At 40.1% G+C, this 22,320-nt stretch overlaps 1 protein-coding gene across 1 annotated transcript; it reads left to right on the plus strand.

Annotated features, from left to right (window-relative positions):
* Window positions 1-354: 354 nt before the first annotated feature.
* Window positions 355-15,959, plus strand: MAP9 (microtubule associated protein 9). Its single transcript, XM_063422813.1, is given in 12 exon segments — window positions 355-531; window positions 534-746; window positions 1,722-1,839; window positions 3,107-3,505; window positions 4,813-5,009; window positions 5,797-5,855; window positions 6,300-6,465; window positions 7,514-7,603; window positions 8,282-8,443; window positions 8,879-9,024; window positions 9,751-9,883; window positions 15,671-15,959. Coding segments are annotated over 12 exon segments (1,983 nt in total). The 3' UTR covers window positions 15,794-15,959.
* The last annotated feature ends 6,361 nt before the right edge of the window (window positions 15,960-22,320 follow it).

A 22,320-nucleotide genomic window follows, 5' to 3' on the forward strand; every position in this document is an offset into this window, starting at 1 on the left:
GACAGATGCCCTCCACGACACCAGCCCCGCAGGAACGTCTGCTGCTTGGGAAAGTGTCTGGTCACTGGGGCTGGTGCTCGCCAGGTGGATCACACAGTCTTTGTGGAAATAAAAATTGGAGGATTAGGAGGTGCAAGCACCAAGCAATTTACTTCTATGCCACTATAATTTCTCCATGCTTAAAATCTCATGTAAACTAACACACAGGTGCTATGAGAGCTGTATTCCAGAAAGCACTAAAGTGAGTATGTTTTTTAGGGAAAGCGCTCCCATCCCAAATAAGGTTTTGGACAATTAACTGACTGCAAGAGTGGGGTTGACGAACGTGTGTCAGCCCTGGTACGAGTGTCATGGATGGATGGATGTGCTTCTTGTGGGAAGAGGGTTATTTGCAGGATAGGGACATCAATAATAAATCCTGGCAGGGCACAGGCATCGATAATAAATCCTGGCAGGGCGGCTTTGGCCCGGCTGAGGAAGTGGCGCAGCGGCGACATGAGGCGATTCCCCACTAATGAAGGCGATCGCCGTTGCCGGGAGACGGGCGGGACCGGGCGGGCGGCGCGGCCGGGCCCGGCCCAGGGCTCTTTCCCGGCGCCCTTTCCCGGGGCTCTTGCGCCGGGGATTTTTCCGGAGTCTCTTTACCAGGGCTCTCGGAGGGCTTGGCGGCGGCCGCGGGCGCTGCGAGGCGGCAGCGAGACACCTCCGCCATGTCGGGGGGAGGCACGGGCGACTGCGGGCTGCAGGTGAGCGGCAGCGGCCGGGGCAGGGCAGGGACGGGCAGGAGCGGGACAGGGACAGGGACAGGGACAGGGACAAGGACAGGGACAGGGACAGGGACAGGGACAGGGACAGGGACAGGGACAGGGACAGGGACAGGGTAAAGCCGACGCTGGGGAACAGGGCCTGCGAGGAGGTTTCTGCCATTGGGAAAACGTTAATTCGCTGTTACAGGCAGCACGCTCACAAAAATCCGCGTTGCTTTCGAAATGAAAGCGGGCAAGCAGGCTGCCCTCGATGAGGACAGCAGGAGCCGCTCCCCGTGCGCAGGCCGGGAGCAGCTCGGCTGCCTCGTCCCTGACAGCCGGGCTGAAGGAGCAGCCCGGCCGCGGCGGGTGCGTGGGGAGGCGCCCAAAGGCCGTGACGAGCCACTGATCCTCACGTGGATTGTGGGTCGGGGCCTGGAATCTGGAGATAGTGGTGCATTTCTTTATGTGTTTACAATCTATAATTAAGGCCAGTGCCCCTCAGGATCATGTAAATGTATTATGTCTGTGATGTCCTGCAGCAGAGAGTCCAAAATATGTAAAGTTCTTCCATTGGTTTGGACCTGCCACCTGCTTCAGGCTCCTGTCCTGCGGCAGTGAAGAGCTCGTCCGTGCTCACCCGCTCTCACAGACCCTCGTCTTGAGGTCTTGCCGATCAAACATACAAAAGAGACGTGTCACATTATCACACATCATAAGTGCCCAAAAATGGAAAAGTGATTTGCAAAACACATTTCTTATGAAGAAGAAATATAATTACATACATGGGGATTTGGGGACTTTTTTGATGCAGATCTGTTAGGGGAATGGAGATAGACTGGAAGCGCTATGCTTCACAATAATTGTCAATTAAATGGGCTTATCTCTGTTGGCCAGTTATACTTATGTATGTGTGTGTGGGGGGGAGAATTAGTGCTGAACTTGAACAAGTGAATCCTCCCTGTTATGTAAAAGTTATTTGTGAAGCCATTTCAGGAAGAGCTACAGGAAGCAATTTCTGATTATCCAACAAGCAAGGAAAGAGATCAATACTCAGACGACTTTGAAAGTGATGAAGATGGCATGTTAAATGGTAAAACAAAATTAAATATTTTTCCTCGTGTTCTTCCTTTCTCAACTCCTTACTACATCCTAGACAGTCTTTATGTGTCAATATGATTTGGATCCAAGATTTCATATTTTAACAACTTTTAAAGCACTGAGTCCTCCTCTGCCAGGTTAGCAGCAGAATTCCCACTGAAATCAGTGGAGGTGCCAACCTGCTAGACCACACATAGTCTGTACTGGTTCCTACCATTGTGGCGCCCCATTCTCCTCCTTAGCCATCTTGTTTACCTGACACTTGGATGAGACAGTAGTTCACAGTACCGTAAATGAAAGTGGACATGGACAGAGGGAAAGGCAATGTTTTTTTCTTAGTGGTTTCCCAGTCTGGATAATCAGTGAATAAGGGTTACAGGACATGCTTCAGAGCTCGCTTGCCTGGCAATTCACATAAACCAAGAATAGGTTTGATCTGGCTGTTTTTCTTGGAGCAGGATGCATTTGATTTTTGCCGGTTTTTATGTTTGGCCAAATGACAAGATTGGCCAAATGACACTTCTTGCTGCTGGCATGGCACTAAATTTAAAGAAAAATAGGAATGTTAAATACGATCTTGTCTTTTTAAAAGGACTTCATCTGTCTGTTTCTCATTCACACCTGAAACATCTTTCAACAGTTTGTAGGATGCTTTGATTTCCTTTTGCTGACAAAATTTAGGAAAATAAGCTCTCCAGCAGTAAATGCATTATTTGACTATCATGACATTCTTTTGTCACCTTTCTCAATTTGAACTCCTAAATTAGGTCAATTAGCAATACCAGGCTAGAGGAAGATAAATATTTTTGTTAAACATGTGAACCTTAGCATTGTACAAGATACTTCCTTTGAGTGTCTTCTGGTGGACTTTAAATGGGGCAGAAGTGAAGAGAAGGGAAGGGAGGCTGAGGTCTAATACCAAACATACCCATCTTTGTTGTTGATGACTTGCTTCCACTTCCTATGTCATTGAGACATTGTTTTTTAAAAGGGCTTTAAATTGCATGGCAGAAAAGAATTAATGCATGAATATTTTTCTTTGGGTTGGGTCAATGAAAATGGATGACAGGAAAGGAAATAGAATAAGGTTGTAGTTTGGTGGCTTTGCAGAGATCATAGGCACAGAAAGAGAAATGCTCAGAAATTGAAGTCAGGAGGGTGTTACATGAAAAATAGTGTTAAGCTATAAAAGATACAGGTTCTGTGTTGCATTTTTTTTCATTTGGATCAAATGCAAGTTGGTAATGTGCTCTTTGCAGATACTGGGAAAGAACTTGCTGAAAGTAATTCGAGTTCTACAAGCACTGAGAGATCTGTTGCTGGGAGTCCTGTCTTGAATGATGATGCTTCACAAAAGGCAGTAGATTCAGAAAATGAAGCTGATGATGACTTGAATTTATCCTTTCATGTAAAGAAGCTTCAGCAAATAATGGTTTTAGAAGGTGAAAACATACAGAATGACAGGAAAGATGGCAGAGAAGGATGTGTGGAAGGTCAAAATGAGAATAATGTCAGAAAAAATAATGAAGAAGTACTGTGTGATAATAGTGAAAGTGATGACTTGCCTATTAATGAACTCCATAAAAAAAGAAATCAAGAGGAAAACCAACCAAAAGCAAAGCCTCGGATGCACAAAAAAGAAAATGCTTCAGCATCAGGTGAAAAGAAAGTATTTTAATGTTACTGCTGCTTAGCCATGTTTTAGTGTTTCAGTTTGGGTTGTTTTTTGTGTTAGTGATTATCTGCTTTGGCTTGCAGCCAAAGCTTCTAAAAATACACAACCTCTGTGTGCTAGGGAATAAACTGAAACAGCATGGGCCAAGAGCAAGAGGTTCCTGTTTGCCTTTTCCTTTCAGAAGATGGAAAAATAGCTGTTTAGGTGCCTGAAGTCCAGCTCTCCATCGGTGCATGTGCATGGAAGGAGTGGGGGAGCTGCCAAGATGCCTCCTCAGTTTTCTGCATGGCACAGAAAGCTGGATTGACATAGTCTCCACAGTATCCATACACCCTTTAATGGGAAGGTCATGAAATTCCTTTTCTATGACCAGGTGAAGCTGTACTGTAACAGAACATCAGAAAACGAGCTGTACCCAAAAGATTTATGAATGGTAGCTGTCTCATTATTTCAGAGTTAAAACTTCACATGATCTTTTACTTTGAAGATATTGGCACACTTTGGATGTATACTCAAACACATAAACCCCCCCAAACTTGAATGTTTCATTACAGGAGTAGCTAATTTATTTTTAATACACAAAGCAGATTTTGGAATTCTGCTAATTGACTGTATGTGCCAAAAGACTTAATGTTTTTTGTCTTATTCCTAATATGAGAGGAATTTGTCCTGTTTGATGTTGAGATAACTTTATGACTGGTCATTACCTGTGACGGAAGATTACAGCTTTGCAATTGGTAGAGCATGATTAAAGGTATCAGCTTCATTTTTCCTTTCCACATGATGGCACCAAAATGCTAGGTATTTGAATGTGCAGACACCTCTCTTTCCTGGCTGGTGTGCCTGTATAGTTTTACACTGGCAGAAAAGAAGTTGAACTACTCCTTTTCTTCATGTGAATCAAAGTAGTGCAGTGAGATACTGCAATATTGGTTAAAATTCAATTAATTCAGAATTCTTGACACCTTGAACTTACATTCATCTCTGTAATTTTAGGGTAAATCTGGGCATTAATGTTCCCCTCTTCAGATAATCTGGAATTTATTTGTCATGCAAAAATTCTGTTTTTCTGAAGAATTCTGTTGGAAATTTGTGGAAGACTTCTAATTTGGTTTTACTGGGACATTTTTGGCTTGTGTCTGAAGTGTTTTACAAATCTAGATTGCTGCATTCCTGGCAGTTGAAATCTGATTAAAATGTTTTTTAAGTCTTATTAATAATGTGTTTCATATACTCAAAACCAGTGAAGTTCTTGTTAATGTGTTCTCTCAATCTTTTTCCTCCCTTTAGATCAAGATCAGAAGACTGTTGGCACCAGTGATTTGAAACTGGAGGACAATGGTAGGAAATCCCCTTCTGTTGACAGTTCAGATGGAATGATGAAAATGACAGAAGGGCAAATAGTAACTGATACAATGCAGGAGGTGCTAGTGAATGATCAGTCTGAGCATGGGGAGGCAAAGAGCACGTCCACGAACACTGTCAAGGTATTGCTTATACACAGTTTACCATTGTTTGGAACAATGTCCTAGAAGCACAATGGAGAGTTTTTTAAAGATGCTGTTGGTATCTTGAGTGTTTGGAACACTCTCTGGAAAGCTGACCTGGCCTCTACATTTATACCTGGCTTCTAGAGCTGAAGCTCTTATAAATTCTCTTATAAATTATAAATAGCTTTATGAAAGCTGTAAGGAATACCTTTTCCACAAAATATTTAATTCAGATAAAGGTATTGAAATGCTGAGCAGCAGTGAGCAGTGTGTGTTGGCAGAGGATGGAATCTATGTGCGACCTGAATGACAAGATGCAAACCACTCTATGCTTTATCCTAAAAGGAAAATATGTAGATACATGTAATTATTAAAGTTAAGTATTCAAAAGACTTAAAAGAGTGTTTATAGAATAAACCAGCTGTGTTCTTTTTACTTTTTATTATATTGACTGTATTTTTGCATAATACAAATGAACATTCCGAGGTGCCATTCCAAAATGATGCAGGCATTCTGAAAGGTTGGTTGGTTTGGGGGCTTTTTTTGGTTTTGTTTTGTTTTCTTCTTTCGTTACTTTCTTACCTTGTACTATAGCCTCTCTTCATTAGGGTCTTTTTCTTGCCTGTTTTTATAACATCATGAGACCATGGAATATCTTGACTTGGAAGGGACTCATAAGGGCAGAGTCCTATTCTCAGTGTCCTTGTTAGCTTGTGAAAACCTGTTTTGTCCTGATCTGTTGCTTAAGAGACCTATAACTTTACTTTTCCGCTGTGTTTCTTAGAAACTAAGTGAAACAAAAGAGAGAGTTCTACAAAACCCAAAGTCTTCTTTATCTGACAGGTAAGAGGAAAATACCAAGTATTGTTCTGAACCATTTAGGATGCCTGATCCGACAGTGCTGCTGCCCTCTCATTTTCTGTCAGCACTGTCTTTGCTGCTGCCAACCTCTCACAATCTGTGGAAAACAGTTTAGTGCATGTGGCATGTTGTTAAGACCCTTGCTCAGGTCTGTGTCGGATCAGACTCCCAAATCTCTTGCCAGTGTCTCAGGTAGGTGTGTTACTGCAGTCTTTACAGGCTCTAAGCTGTTTTTAAGACAAAAGTCTTAAGTAATTTGTGAACTTAAAAGAGATAAGTTCTTTCTCATTGCCCCAGTCCCCAGTGAAGTGCATATAAAAAAAGAATCACAGTAACTTTTGCACAGAAATAAGAGGAGCAGTACTTGGTATGAGCTACAATAAAGGGAAAGGTCGTTAATGTGTTTGTGTCTTGGTATTTTCCTAGGTCTTCAACTTCTGTGCATTTAAAGAGAAAGGAGAAAGGTGTTCTATCAACGTCACCTGTTTCGTCTCAGTATCTGGGATCATTAAAAGTGTTGGAGGATAAGAACATGGAGAAGAAAAGTCCAGAATTCAGCAAAATAGATAATTTAAGGGCAGCTGTTTTTCAGGTAGATTTGAAAAATGAACAAACCAACAAACAAAATTGTGCATATATGCAAAGGTCCTGATACAGGGGTCAACACTTCATATTTTCTTGAAATCAATATTTTTTTACTGTATTTCTTTAATTGGCTTGCAGGTATAGTAATCCTTTTCCTCATATTTTGAACAGAAAGCCCAGTGAAAGGGACATAACGTTTTTATGTGATTGTGTCAGACTGTTTTCAGGCACATATTTTCCATTATTTCTACTTCATCTTTAACATAAGTAAGTGTGTACTTGCAGTTGTTGAGGTTTTTTTCCTGATATATTCTATTCAAATGGAATTCAGGAAAAATGATAACAAACCTTGTACTTGTTCCAGAAGAATAATCTGTGTAAATTCCTTGTAGAATTTCACAACAATTATTTTGTGAGTTTCAACAGATTTTTGCTAATCTATGTGAAAGCAACTCTCATTAACAGGCACTGTTCATATTGTTATGTGTTTTTAATAATTTTTATGGGTTTAAAACAAATTTTAGACCCTCAAATCTGTATTTATGTTTGAAGGTAGAATAGTCTCCATTTTTATCTTGGAGTTGCATACCAAATACACAGTTAATTCTTGAAAATTTAAGCCTGATTCTGCAGATGGCAATAACCCTTTATGACTGCTTGAAGCCTCGCTTTTCCCAGTAGGATTTTATTCTCTTTAATTGCAGGTATTTTCAAGACAGACAACAAATGTAAATAATATTCTTATATACCAAGGATAAGAATGTTTATTCATCTATTTAATTTTGATTAATGCATACATATTTGTTAGTGTTTCTAGGCAGATGCTTATAAAAAGATCTTTAAGCTTTTTTAGATTTTATAGGTGTGATTTTAGAACCTTAGATTTTTTTTTTATCAGAATGTTCGTATTTTAAAACCAGGTTTGTTTTCCACGTGGGATGCTTATTTAACTAGCACATGGAAGAACTAAGGGAAATTTTTGTAGTCATTATATTGGTTCTGCTCTTTACTGATACATTAAAAGGACTTTAAAAATATTTTAATGATTCTTATAGAACTGGTTGGAGAAGAAGAAGCTCCTTGTACTGGAATTAAAGAGAAGTGAAAAGGAGAAAGCTGAAATTCTAAGGAACAATACTGAAAAGGTTTGTTTACATTGCTGTTTAAAAAGAAGTTGATGAACTATAATTCTTTGAAGTGTGCTTTCTGCCTAAGTGCATCCCTCTGGTATTGTAAGGTATCTGGTTTTCTCCAAATAGCACGAGGTGATGTGAGACAATAAATGGCATGTCCTGCTTGGTAGGTTTGGGTAGACAGTGTCTGTCCAATGCTTCCTTACATTTTTTCATAAGGTGTGTTAGAAGTGTGCTTCCTGGATTAATTTTGAGGTTAGTTTACAAAGACCTTGGGATGCTGAGCTCTTAAGGTGCTAAGTTTTGTGTTGTGCATGAGAACATGAGGAGTTCACTCCCTGCTTCAAGAGATGCTTACTACAGAGAACTCTGTCTTGAGTAGTGAAATGCACATTCATTGATTTGGCTTTTAAGCATTTAATATGTTTCACTTCTAAGTACTTCACATGTATTTCATATCCTTCTGCACATACTTGGCAGGAGTTGTTTGTCTCATTCAATTAAATTAAAATTTGGCTTAGAAAAAAATCACTATATATGCTTAAAATTTAATGGTAATATTTGCAATGTTGTCAGCAAATCAATTTATGTTTCTTTATTGCTCCATTTAGCAATAAGTTTAAAGCATACTATTTCACTTAGAATTTTATACTGAAATTGATTTAAATGTAGACTTTCTTTACAATCTAGAAAGAAACACTTAAAAGAGAAGAATCAATTGCATGTTATGAAGCCTGGAAAAAGAAGAAAGAGAGAGAAGCAAAGAAGTTACGAGAAAAAAAAAAGCTTGAGGAACTTGAGGAAAAGAAACCAGCAGAACAGAATAAGGAAAAAACAGAGGCAGCACAAGCGGTGATGTGAAATATATACATAAGTGTGTGTTTGAATGTGGTTCAGGAGATGGTAAAAAATAAATTTTGATTAAACCAGAAAGAGACAGAAATGAACTAGAATCTTAAATCTAGACATGCTTAGTTTTTGAAGGAAGCTTGTATTAGGTTTTGTGTCAGAAATATGTAATATTTACCCTTGCAGGCTTCTATATATGGAGCATAACTGAGCATAAAATAAACTCCATACTAATACATTAGCAATTAACTATTACCTACTGGAAAAATGAGATTCTTTCCAGGTATAGTGATGCCCACTTCTGGGCAATTCTGCAAGCCAATATTCTAAAATTAGAATGTGTAGAAATTACAAAAAATAATAATGCAGAATAGACTAGTAGAATATTGACAGAAAGTTAAGAGGTAAGATTTCTCATGGATCTCTGGTTGCCTTTAGGCATTCAAAAAATGGAAAGAAAGAAAAGTGGAATATTTAAGAGAGCAAAGCAGGAAGAAGAAACAGTCTGAAAGAATGAGGAAGACGATAGAAGAGGACCTAGTTGCAGAGAAGAAGAGAGTCAGCGTATCAGCAGTTGAAAAATGGTATTTCTCCACTGTGTTTGCTGTATCATGGTTTCCAAAATCCTTGCGTATAAATGTAATAGGTCTTCTGTAAATGCTTGATGTGCTTGTAATTGGAAGACAATGGAATGCTTGGGATCAGACTCTTCCTTCCCATTGGAGACAAAGTTTAACAGTGAAAACAAGCTGCGCAGCTCCCTTCAGTTTATTAATTTATTTGCTTTCATCCCCAGGAGGATATTAATTCAGCCCAGGCAGAGATACAGCAAATGGGAAAATTCATTGAGCCGTATTGTGTCTTATGTGGTTATTTTCACGCTTCATTACTAAGCCATAGAACGGAGGGTAAATCTTTAAAGTTTTGTGAAGTACAATGTAGGAATGCAGATGTAGGAAGAAGAAAATGAGATGTATCTGCTGGAGATACTCTGTATTAGTTTTACAAGCCTAGAGTTCTCCCAGACAATGCACAACTTACAGTTACCTACAGAAGTTCCAAGTGGTTTTTTTATGATACTAAATAAGGGAGAACTAAGTACAGAAAAGGTGGTGCCATAATAGATAGAGCAGTAGATTCATTTATACCTTGATGATATATAAAAATGGACATGGAAGATTTTAAATATGTAATCTTAATCTTTTATTAACAGTGTAAAATACATATTTTGACTAATTTACGTAATTGGTCACAGATGCAGGTTTTATTCTGTACACGATGACCTCTTGCTCTTCCCTCTTACTACACAGGAATAAAAAGAAGGAGGAATACATAAAAAAGAAGAAAGTAGAAAGATTCCTTGAAAAAAGAAAGCAAGAAATGCAGCAGGCAAAGAAGGAAGAAAAAAGTGAAAAGGCTATAGAGGAATATGAAAGATGGCTGGTATGTTTGGTTGGGTTTGGGGTTTTTTTTGCATTTCGTCAAAACCAAAACATGTGTTGTAGTAATGACTGTAAGCACTTGAGTATTGTAGTACTCGTGGAGTGTTGTGCTGTTAATGAGAGAGGCCAGACGGTGGCAACATTACATTGCTTGTCCCCCAGAATTTGTGAGCAAAATGTTGCTTAAGTGTGGTGCACTTGATATCTGGCATACATGGAAAATATATTATCCCTTCTTTCAGTTTCCATTATTCTTCATTTTTTGTCATTCCATATTAGGAGCAACTTTCTCTGAAGGGCCAGTTAGCCAGAGCACAAAACCTGCAAAGCTAAACAGCATTGCCAGCTGCAACAGTCAGTGCATGTACATTCAAGGAAAAGTTGAAAATGGAGACTTGGATACCTCAAAACTGATAAAAGCACTTGTAATGAGCTTCAAGATGATTTCCATTTGTGAGAAAGGGTGGAACTCTGATGCTCCCAATTATATTTTTCTCACAGCAGTGTCCCAGTTGTAAAGCAGTGAATTAATCCAGTACTTAGTCCCACCAATAAGGCAGGGTTTTTTTTCCTTGCTGCAGAAAGACAAACTAGAAAAACTACTAATATTCTTAGCATGTTGTTTTCTTAAAGATATGTGACTTGCCAGTTAAAGAAGAACCTGTTTTAATTCCCCATCCTGTAACACAGTCTTTCTTCATAATGACTGTCAAGGTTTTTTAGTTAGAAATTGTTTCTTTTGTCTCTCTTCCATGTGATTTCTGGCATATCTTGTACATATGGTCTCTGTCTTGTACATATGGTCTTGCAACCCAGCTGGATTAAGGTCCTTACAGGAATTCCTCTTTATTATCAACAGTTTATTTTTTTTTCTTTTTCAGGAGAGAGAGGCAGATAGATGAGAACTGAGTCAGGCAGCTGTACAGGTGTGGGACAGGTTTAGAGAGGACGATCATCCTTTACTTGGCTAGCTCAGAAATACACAGTTGCACAAAACAGCAAGAGTCTGCATGTTTTCGCTTCTCTGTTTCCAAACCTTTTCAGTCTTAGATTTAGATCTAAAATGTTTGACCTGGTCCCCTGTTGAAATACCTCTCATTTCTGTAATCACTGGTAATTCTTTTTTTTTCTGGTCTACATTGTCAAGAGATTTTCAGCTCAGTGTAGCAAATGATTAAGGTCTGATCTTAGGTGATTTCTTGCTTGGTCAGTATTCCTGATTGCCATGGTAGGGAGTACTATGCTTTGAGCAGTAACTAAGGCACTGCCCTGGTATGCTCTACTTACTGAGACTATCCTAATCAGCTTAGTTGTACCAAAGCAAGAATGTTACTTCTCATTATACATTCGACTTCCTTGTTGTCCTGGACTCCATATGAAGGTAAAAAATTATCCTTTTTTTTGAGAGGGAAGGATGCTGCCAAGCAAGGCTCCCCCATACAAATTGTGTGTAAATTCCTGAGGTCATCATTAATCATTAGTCATTTATTAATAAAAATTTTGGTAATTGGAGGAATGACCAGGTCTAACTAATGTGCCTACAGGAGAAATGAGCAAGTGTAAGATGGGATAAGTACTGAATTGGTTGGTAGAGGTACCTCTAAAATTATCCCATTTTCAGTGTCTGTGTGCAAGTGTTGACTGATGTGTCTCGTGCCCAGTCTTCACATTTTTCCTTTCAGAATTTGTGCTTTTTGCAACTTATATTTATTTGAGAAAGCATATTGAGAAATGTCTCATCATTTTTGGCCAGAATATTGTCTCACTTTGTACAGTTACAGAAAAATACAGACCATTAATGAACTGCAGGAGAGAAACACTCTAAAGTTGTCATTGTATTACCAAGGGAATTCAGATGACATCTGCCTCCAGGTAGATAGGCATCAGATCTGAGGGCAGAATTTGGAAGCCTTTTAAGAATATTCTTTCAACTTACAGGATATTTTTTAAAGGGAAATAAAATAGAAGTGGTGTAGTGGGAAGTATTCTGACATGTTTTCATTAACATTCAACAGAAATAATGTTTAAATTCATCCTCATTCATCCTCAGGTTTCCTGAAACAGGTGTTGACCATAACACATGGATACAACAAACATAAAAATTTCATTGTAGTTCTAAAAAAGAAGAAACATTCTTCTTTTATGTTAATGGAAATTCTGTTACTTCTGCTTTTAGAGGTCATTGTGTGAATGTTTGATAGCATAAATGCATAGAGAAGATTACTTTTTAAGCCTGGAAATAAATGCCCTGGAAAAGGCTACTAACACTTGTAAAATACTGACATAAAAAGGATAATCTTGAGGTGAGATGCTGTACTATTGCCTGGAAATGCAAGCTTGTGATTGTTTGGTTCCTTTATAATTTGCTTCTTGCTAGTCACCAAGAACTCTTTGAGCCAGTCTATCTTGGTAGATTATAATTTTTTACTTACTGCATAATACCAGTGTCTGATACTTGTCATTAACTCCTCCTATTCTGAGGAGTAAATGTGGACAAGAAACACAGAAATTTTATAATGACAGATCAGTTTAGTTTCCATTATTTCTGAGACAGTAATCCTGATACCTGTTTACTGTGGATAGAAGTCAGTATCATCTCTAGATAAGTTATGTTGTTCGTTTTCTGTGATAAACATCAACCTACCATGAGCTGCTGAGAAAAGGCTGCTCTCAAATAGCTCTGGAAGACCAGCATAGTAATGTTGAAAGCCTTAGAAATTTGACATTTTACCTTGAATTTGAGCATGTGCAGTATCTATTTTTGGCATTCTAAAGCTGTTTAAAAACATCAAGAAAGGATGTACTGCATGAGTCCCATGGATTTGTTGCCTTTCTGGGTTAGAAATAGCTGAAGTGGGTTATTAATTTCATGTAGTTTAATAAGATCTCTCTGAAAATACTTTCTATATTGCAATTTTCATAGCCTGTCATTGGAGTAGGTTAGAAATAAGGCTGCTATTATTACTCCTCTTGTTACTGCTCTTAAATGTTGTCAGTCTTCTGTAATATGTAAAATTCAATTTCTGTGTGGCAGTCGTACTGCTGGAGAATGTGCTCTTCTCTGAATCTGATAAGTGAAAAATGTATTAATCTTACTAGACTATTGAGTAGGAAACTTCCACAGAAATCAAGCCATACAGTTGAATTGATCTAGTGTAAGACAAGCTACAGTTATTGATTTAATCTTTCACTATTTCTGTTACTCTTCTTCAACTAATGCAAATAGCATCTTGTTTATAATTCTGTAGAATATTTATATCAGTTACATCTTGTGAGAATTTGCACTCAGTTATGAAAGAACATAAAAACTTTGTGTGTGTTGAAGACAGGGAGGAGGCCAGTAGATCTTCACTTCGAATTTAATATTTTAAAAAACAGTTAAATTAACTCAAGACTCTTTCCTTGCCACTGGGATTTTAATGAAAATTGGATCTTCAAACCCAAACATTCAAAACTGAAGCACAGTTAAAAAATCCAAAGCAACTTTTGTTCCTTTCCTGGGTGGTTGTATGTTTTATTCTTGGTTGTGGTTTTTCATACTTCAGTCTGTTGTGCAACCGGTATTCAGTAGAGAGTGCTTGATAAACATAAAATATGCACATTGCTTGCAATACTGCTACAATAAGTCTTACTCTTAATGAGTTTCACTTACCTGTCCTGATGGTATAGATATCCTTGTACAATATAATTCTGTGATTATAGATACAGAAACATGTATTATATACGTATTCCAGTTGAACGTATTCTTCCCAGACTCATCTGTACTGCTTGACATATCTTGATGTGTTTTGAAAAATATCGCTGATAATACTACTAAAGACTACTTTTCTCTTAAGGTACTAAACAGTTCCCTTCAAGAATTTTAGACTATCTTGAATTTGTTCTAAAGGCCCAAAGCCACTACTTGTGTTCATCTGGTGAAATCTCTGTGAAAGGAGAAAGAAGACAAAAGTGAAGGATGAAAAGACTCAATGTCACAGTGCTGCAGGCCTAGTTTGTCTCAATTACTCCATGTGATCCAGAAAGACACAGTTTGTACAGAGAGATAATATTTGTATGATGAGCTTTTGTATTACTTATTTTAGCAAAGGGCATTCCTTTTCTGTGAAAACCTTGCCTTGCTTTTAATCAGCCTTGCTAGTAATGCCATGAAATTATTGCGTGTTTGTTTAGCCAGACCAGATGTTCCTAACTGAACTGGATTTTCAGATTTATGTTGTCAAAGAGCTGCAGGGCACAGATTGAAATCATAGATTGATAGGGTTGAGATTTCAGTGTGTTGCTTTCCTTTTTGCAATTTTTGGACACATTAGTAATTTGACTGCTATATATGTGTAAAACAGGAGAAAAGTTCACTCAAGCTCCCTTTTTTTGCAGTACTACTTCCACATCCATTTTCCAGTCTGTTCCCTCAGCCACAGTTACCTCACTATTTCCCTGCTCACATAGCAGTAACAGGCAAACACCACAGCATCCTGGGAATCTGTGGATATACTATGTCCACCAGAGGAATAGGATCATGAGTTATGTGAGAATACTGGCTATCTTACAGCAGTCCTCAAGGAGCTGTCCTTTCACTGCAGTGCAGTTTGTAAATTTGAAAATACAAAACTTCTATGCGTGGTTTAAAATAGTGGCTGGTGGGCTGGAAACGATGGAAGAACCAAGGCTGGTGTGGCACAACTGATGATGGTTTTAAGTGGGCATATCCACAATGTGTCTTTAGTACACGGGGCTGTGTTAGCCAGTTGTTGGTCTTAGGAATGAATGTACTGTTTGTGTGTGAGAAAGCCAGCTGCTCAAGGACGTCTTATCCACCCATCACAGGGGTCACTATATGGTCCATATGGTCAACTTTGGTTCCACCAAGAGAAAAACTACTTTTACAGTCAGTAAGAAATGTGCACCCATGTACACGACAAATCTGCAACAAAAGCTTTGCACCCATGGAGAGCTTATCAGTGTACTAAACTGCTAATGCAGATGCACCTTTAGATGCTGGTCCTCTTGAAAGTGAAATAGCAGTCATCTTTGCAAAGAGGAATGCTTATTTTATGTAGAATAGAACTGATGAGAAATTTAAAAATGTTTACAAATAATTGCAGCTTAATTTTTGAATGACAGGTCTCTTGAAAATCATTAGTTAATGAGACACAAAAAGAGTGTTGCAAGTGTCTTGCTTATCCCTCATCATCCTAATTGCCCCATTGCTGTTTGAAACAATAGAAAATAGAATTAGAACTTTGCAGGGCTTATAACATAAATTAGATAGAACTTTGTTTAAAATTAAATTGTTTAATTACCAGTTTGTTCTAGTACATGGCAAGTGTGATTTAATAAGTACAGAAAGTTACAATAATGCATCAATGTTCTCATTATATGAGAACAACATATTTTGCGTTATATTTAGGTATCCTCTTAAAGACAAGAAGTAATTAATATGAGACTAATTACATACAAGACCAATACAGTACCTAATCTACTGGGCCTTTTGCTGGGTTTTTTGTTTAGACAGTGCACAACCCCAGCGCATCCTTGAGACAGTCACAGTAATTGTAAATGACACCCGATGTGCGGCCTCTTGTGTTGCCTTGTGCGATGTCTGTGACTGAACCTCTAAAAGAGATGTGCCAAGCTCCAAAAGGCAGATTTCCATTGCCTGTTTTCTTTTCATTTTACACAAGAAAGGCATAACAAGGATTGTAACTTTTCTGTTGGTAGAATTGTTGGTGGGGGGCAGGAGGTTGGTTTTGGTTTGGGGTTTTTTTTCACATCTTTTTATTCTCAGGAAAACAAAACGAGGAGAGAAGAGCTTGAGAAGAACCAAAAGAAGTTGCAGGCTGTTCGTGGGAATGAAATGATTCCTCCCTGGAGGCCACCTGGCAAAGTTACATATTCTAGTAATTACTGAGCAGTTTATTGCTTTCCAGAAGAACAGATAGTCTACAAAGTTCTGTCAATGGCCAGTAACTCTTTCGTTATCAACTGATTTTTACTGAATCCATTATAGGTGTTTCATTCTTTCTTTGTAGTTTATTTGATCACTGCAGTTTAAGTAAACCTGTTACTCATTTGCATTGCTTTAGAAAATGTAGTCATTTTTCTAATTCCACATTTATATTAGTTTTGCTAAATTCCATGTTACATAGTACCTTTTTGGTGAAAATTTATATCCAGGATACATAAAGCTGGACCCTGGCAATTTTTTTTCACCCAATAACTATCAGAGTGGTTATTTTTAAGTCATTAGACCACATTCTTGAGGAGATAATTCTTGAAGAAATGAGGAGGCTGCGGGGTAAGGATGATGGGCAAAGAGATGTTGGCTGTCTTATGGTGGTAGATGACAAGGCTAAGGAGTTTGGAAGCAGAATGTCATTTCTATACAGTAATACACAAGATACAGAGAAAATATGTGAATACATATTCGCAGATATGTGAATACAGGGTTTTCATAAGCTCTGGATCTGGCTCTGGCTGTTCCCTCATGGCAGACCAGGCATTTTTTCCAAAGTAGTGGAGAAAAGAGAAAAAATTTACTGCCAGCAGAAACTTTCAAGAAGCTGAAAAGATGCCCAGCCTGAGCAGCTTCAGTGGCCCACGTAAGAAGTAGAGTAGAATTGCAGGCAGCAGCAGAAGGGATGAGGAACTGCAGCCCCAGCAGAATGCAATAGAATTGCCGATTCAGAAACGGCACACCTGGATTTTATGCAAAAGTACTGAACTACTTCAGGCCTTCAGAGCGGGGTGGGGGTGTGTGTCTTTGGTGCTCTGGGCTTTTAGCACTTGGAGCTTTTGGGTTTAGTCTATTAAGAAACTCCAACTATAGTATTACAGGAAGGTAAAATCTGTCACAGGCACCAGAGTTCATTGTAGAACAGACCGAGAGAATCTGAGACAAGGCAGCGTGTGGGAAAGGGATCATCTAGATCTTTATTTTTGCAGTATCCAGCTAGAGGAAGCAAGGAGGGTCCCTATGTTGACAGGCTGTACTTGAGAGATAGAAATGAAAAGTGTGGTAGAATTAATGGCAGAGATCAAAAAGAGTTTGTCAGGTGTCTGTTCCTGAACTGAATGCTACATCCTTTCTGACTTTAAGCCTTTCTATAACTGGATAGAAGGTTTGGGCAGAAGACAGAAGGGAGAAGATGCTGGTGACATCTTTCAGAAGAATGAGGAATAGCTCACAAATTCATAACTTCTCAATTAGGAAAAGATGCTGAAGTCTGTAGACAAGGGAAAACCGCTGATATGTGTAACTTTTATAGTAAAATTTGGGGAGCTTTATTTAATGTTACATTGTAAAAATTTGGACATGTTACGGCATCACACAAATGTCATAGAAGTAATAGAACTGAGAAATACAAACGTGCATCAATGTATAAGAATATACATATATCTGTATAGATCCTACCTACATGTTTATTGATGACAGAGAAAAAATGGTTTGTATATATGTTTTAATAAAGTATATTTTAGTACAATGGCCTCAATGTTTTCATCGAATTTTAGGATACAAATCTTTTTTTAAAGATTGAATACATGGAAATTAACTAGGCAACTTCTTTAGATACAAGCTGTTCTTTGGTCATGACAAGTAGATAGCGAACTTTACCCCACTGAAGGTGAGTTTCTGCAGCATTCCTGACACACCATTGCAAACATTCAATTAAGGAGCATTGTTTCTAAACAATAACCTAGAAGATGGTTAGTATCTCTAGTTTTTTTCCAAAGTATTTAGTTTAGGCATTAAATTGCACCCTTGATGCACAAAAGGCACAGGCTGATGATGGATGATTTTCTGGTTCAAGTCTCTCATTCTGGTTAAGAAAAATTGTATGCTGTTTTCCATGTTATCTTTTTTTCTTTTATATTTACAAAATATGAGATCATCTTATCTGGGCCATTCATCATGGACTGCTGTGTTTCACTTGGTTAATTATGTGTTTAACTGAATTACTTGACTCCAGCTAACAGGGATAAACTTTTCTGAGCAAGTCCATCAGAACCTGGACTGGATTCAGTTTGTCCATATCTTTCTTGTACTGGGGACCTGTTGTAGAACCCTGGAAAGACTGGGGACTAGAGTAACGTGAGACCAAACCAGTATGGTTTCCAGCACGAACTCCGCTTTATTCCGCGAGATGGCCGGTTAAGTACAGAGCAGATAGTTTACAGTAGCAGGTGCATTGTGATAGGTGGTGAGCATACAGAAGTATGTAAGCAATCTAGGATTAAGGTGGCTACGGAGATCTAGTGCCATTACCTCCATGCTGCGAGTGGCCATACCTTAACACATACCTAGCAGGAGATAAGTTTATCTGCTACTACGTATGCTGAACGTTCTGCGGCCTACTAGGCCCAGGCCTGAGGCCTAGTTTGGCCTAGTCTGGAATAGCTCAAATGGTATCTGTGAGCATATCATGCCCACGATACCTGAGAAACTCGGCCACAGTTCCCCCTTTTTCTTTTTGGGCTATCCAAACTGACGTTAAGGCACGGTCAGCTAATTTGCGCATGCATTGTATCAAGCAAGGCACTATTGTCAAAACTACTATGACAGCAATAAAGATCATTATACTAAAACGAATTAAATCCACAACCCACCCAGTGAGATTCCAAGACTTCAGCCAATTGTCAAACGGAGTGTTCTCAACTACAAGATGTTTCATGTTGTCCCTGAACTGCGCTAACTGCTGATGTATCGACCGTGAGTGGTCTGATAAATTCATGCAGCACATGCCTTCAAACTCTTCGCATCCATGCCCCTGAGCCAAAAGAAGGAAGTCAATCGCGGCTCGGTTCTGGAGCACTGAATGGCGAATGCCACTAACATCTTCAGCAAGCTCACTCAACAACTTCGTCGTTATGTTAATCTGTTTCCCTGTCCAGCAGGCTAAATGTTTCAGTTGTGTGAGGGCTTGTGCTGAAGCAACTCCTGGGGCAAAAATGGATGCTGAGATCACGGCTGGAGGCTGCCATAGGGTAACTTGATCTTTGCAGTTGGGACCTAGTTGAGACATACTGCGCTTGACTCGTTGAGCCTTCCTTGGCAAGCCTAGAACCTGGTGAATACTAGGTGCGAACAGAGTTAGTTTACCAAAATAACACGGTCCTCCGACACTGTTTGGAGGTACTGTGGACCATGCTCTATCTCCACAAACTAAAAAGATTCCTGGTGGCAATCTCTTAGCAGCTGTTGTCAATTGCGTGACAGATCTGACCCAACTATTACAATACTCAGAGTAATTGTAATACAATGGTGAATGAGGGGACAGCCACGTAGCGTGGCCTTTCAATTGCTGCTTATCTATGATTAATAGACTTGAATTCACTGCAAAGCGCCCAAAGACAAGACAATAGTTTCCTGGCACAGAACCTAAGAGATCAAGCTCCTGAGGTTCTGGACCAGCAGTTCGAAGGTTTCGCGCTATGGCAGCAGCTTGTGGCCCTAAAGCACCTTTTGGGTCAATGCTGACAGGGGTTAAAGACTTGAACTCTGCCATGGAGGTTAGTGGAACTCCAATCAAGCAGGTTCTAAAAGGATTGGATGGCGTCACTAGAGATAGACAAAAGGAATCCTGTTTAGTTTGTTTGGCCCAAGTAACCCACATGTTCTCCCTTGTGTCAATGTCAAACATCCCTGCTCTTATTTTTACTACCACACTGATTAAAACCAACACCCTCATGCTTAACATTTCACCCATTGTGACAAACACACAGTGTAGCACACAGGCTATCAACCTAAAACCCTAACCAATAACTTATCGTGCCTCTAAGTGTCACACAATAACAGTGCAATGATATAGTATTAAAACAGTCAATTTTCAGCACTCTCCGCGTCTTCTTGAGGTGCTTCAGGTAAGTCGTCGCTGTCTCTGTGAGTGTCACCGCTGGTTGGTATCTTTTCTTGTGGACACGCACGGGTAAAGCGACTCGGCACCCAGACAGGTCCTGCTTCTCCTGCAGAAACACACATATAACCGCGACCATTAAACAAGACTGGACTGGGTCCCTGCCATTCACCCGTTCGCATGTCCTTATGATATACGTAAAGTCCTGGAATTGCTTGTGGTCTCCCTTCTTTCACAGCCTGGTGGTGGATGACAACTGCAGGCTCTTCTCGCCCTTCTGCTAGGCATAAGTAATTTAAAGTGAACAGTACTTTAGATAAACGATTGGTCACATCTAGATCATTGCTTTGCTTCTGTTTTGCGAGATACTCTTGCAGCATCCGATGAGCCCGTTCCACAATGGCTTGGCCAGTAGGAGAGTGAGGAATCCCGGTAGTATGTTTGACTCCCCACTTTTGCAGAAACCTAGCAACTCGTTGTCCCACATAAGCTGGACCATTGTCAGTTTTGATTTCTGCAGGCACTCCCATCACTGAAAAGCAAACAGTCAAATGTCTCTCAACGTGCAGAGCTCTTTCCCCAGTTTGTGCTGTGGCCCAAATGAATTTGGAGTAGGTGTCAATAGTGACATGAACATATTTCAACCTTCCAAACTCTGGGATGTGTGTTACATCCATCTGCCACAGTTCCAGGGCTTTCATTCCTCGAGGATTCGTGCCTAGGCCAAGACCTGGCCCGTGATGACTGCATTGAGGGCAGGCACGCACAATCCCCTGTGCATCGTTCATAGATATTTGAAATTGACGACGCAAGGCTCTAGCATTCTGATGGAAGTTCTCGTGGCTGTTGCGAGCTCTGACAAATTTGCTTTCGGGAGGGACATGGGCAACGCAACTGACTGCAGCATCTGCCCGTGCATTGCCTTCTCCCAAACCATTGTTGCACTGATGACTACGAATGTGCATCACGCAAAAGGCATGCTGACGCTGTCTGAGTATACTCCTCAGTCGCAGAAATAGTTCTCCGAGGCGCTGATTCTGAGTGGTCTTAATGAGTGCATCTTCGATTCTTTGTACCACTCCAACCACATACAAAGAATCTGACACCACATTAAGAGGTTCCTTATTCCAGGTTTGCAAAGCCCAACACACTGCTCCCAGTTCCATGGTCTGCAAGCTGTCTCTGGCTTCACTGTGGATTAAATGCTGCTTCCATTCTCCTTGCTGTTTCCAGACACACACAGCTCTTTGTGTCTTTCGGCCAGCATCCGTATAAACTGTTCTGCCGTCCACAGGTGTCATGGAACACAAAGGCTTCTCCAGCCACTGATGGCGTGCAATCAGAGTCCACATCGGACCCTTTGGCTGTCGGTTGTGAACCACACCTGTAAAACCCAACAATGCTTCTTGCAGCTCCACAGAATGTCTCAGCTTCCAGTCCAGATCTTCATTTCTGATCGGAACACTGATATCTGCCGGTTCTTCCCCATCAATCTCTAAAATCCTATCTCTCCCTTTCCTGATGAGCATGGCAAGGGCTTCTGTTCTTGTCATAACACGACTCTTCAGCTGCACCAGCAAGAACACCCATTCAATCACCCCAGCTGTCGATTTTAACCCAGACTGGTGTTCCCCCTTTTTCTTTTGCCATTGAAAGATGATGGCAAACGGACAGGCATCTGCGTTGGAGAGGAACAGTGACAGTGGCAGGTGTTCTATGCGGCGAATGCTCCAACCCCGTTGCAGCTTCTCTGACACCTTGACTAAGGCTCGTTGCTGTTCAGGGGTACATTGTCGAAGGCTACTGGCATCACTACCGTGTAGCCATGGTAGAAACGGTTGCAAGTCCTCATTGGTGATTCCTACAATGGGACGAACCCATTGCAGGTCTCCAAAAAGTCTCTGAGCATCATATAACGTTGAAATGTTGGTATGTAAAGTAATTTTCTGTGGCCGGATTTGTGCACTCGTGATCAGCCATCCTAAGTACTTCCACGGGGCTGATAGTTGTATTTTTTCCGGGGCCACAGTCAGACCACGATGTTTTAATTGCGTGATCAGCCAGTCCAAGTCCTCTGTGGGCAGAGGCTCCTTAGTAGCAACAAGGATGTCATCGACGTAGTGATAAATCATTGCATTGGAAAAACGCTGACGAATCGGCTGCAAAGCCCAATTGACGAATATCTGGCACATGGTAGGCGAGGTACGACTTCCCTGAGGAAGAGTTACCCATTCATACCGTTGTGCTGGCGCTGCTCTGTTAATAGATGGCACAGTGAAGGCAAAGCGCTGAGTATCTTGAGGGTGGAGTGGGATCGTGAAAAAACAATCCTTCAAATCGATGATCACAATGTCCCAACCTTGAGGAATCATGGTCGGTGCTGGCAAGCCTGGTTGCAGAGCACCCATCGCTTGCATCTGCTCATTAACCTTGCGAAGGTCATGTAGCAGTCTCCATTTCCCTGATTTTTTGGGGATGACAAAAATCGGTGTGTTCCATGGACTCACTGAGGGTCGAATGTGACCTGCTTCTAATTGTTCCTGCACCAATTGCTTGGTAATTCGCAGCCTCTTCTCTGTCATTG

The sequence above is a fragment of the Prinia subflava genome, chromosome Z (assembly GCF_021018805.1).
Source record: "Prinia subflava isolate CZ2003 ecotype Zambia chromosome Z, Cam_Psub_1.2, whole genome shotgun sequence".
Classification (NCBI taxonomy): domain Eukaryota; kingdom Metazoa; phylum Chordata; class Aves; order Passeriformes; family Cisticolidae; genus Prinia; species Prinia subflava.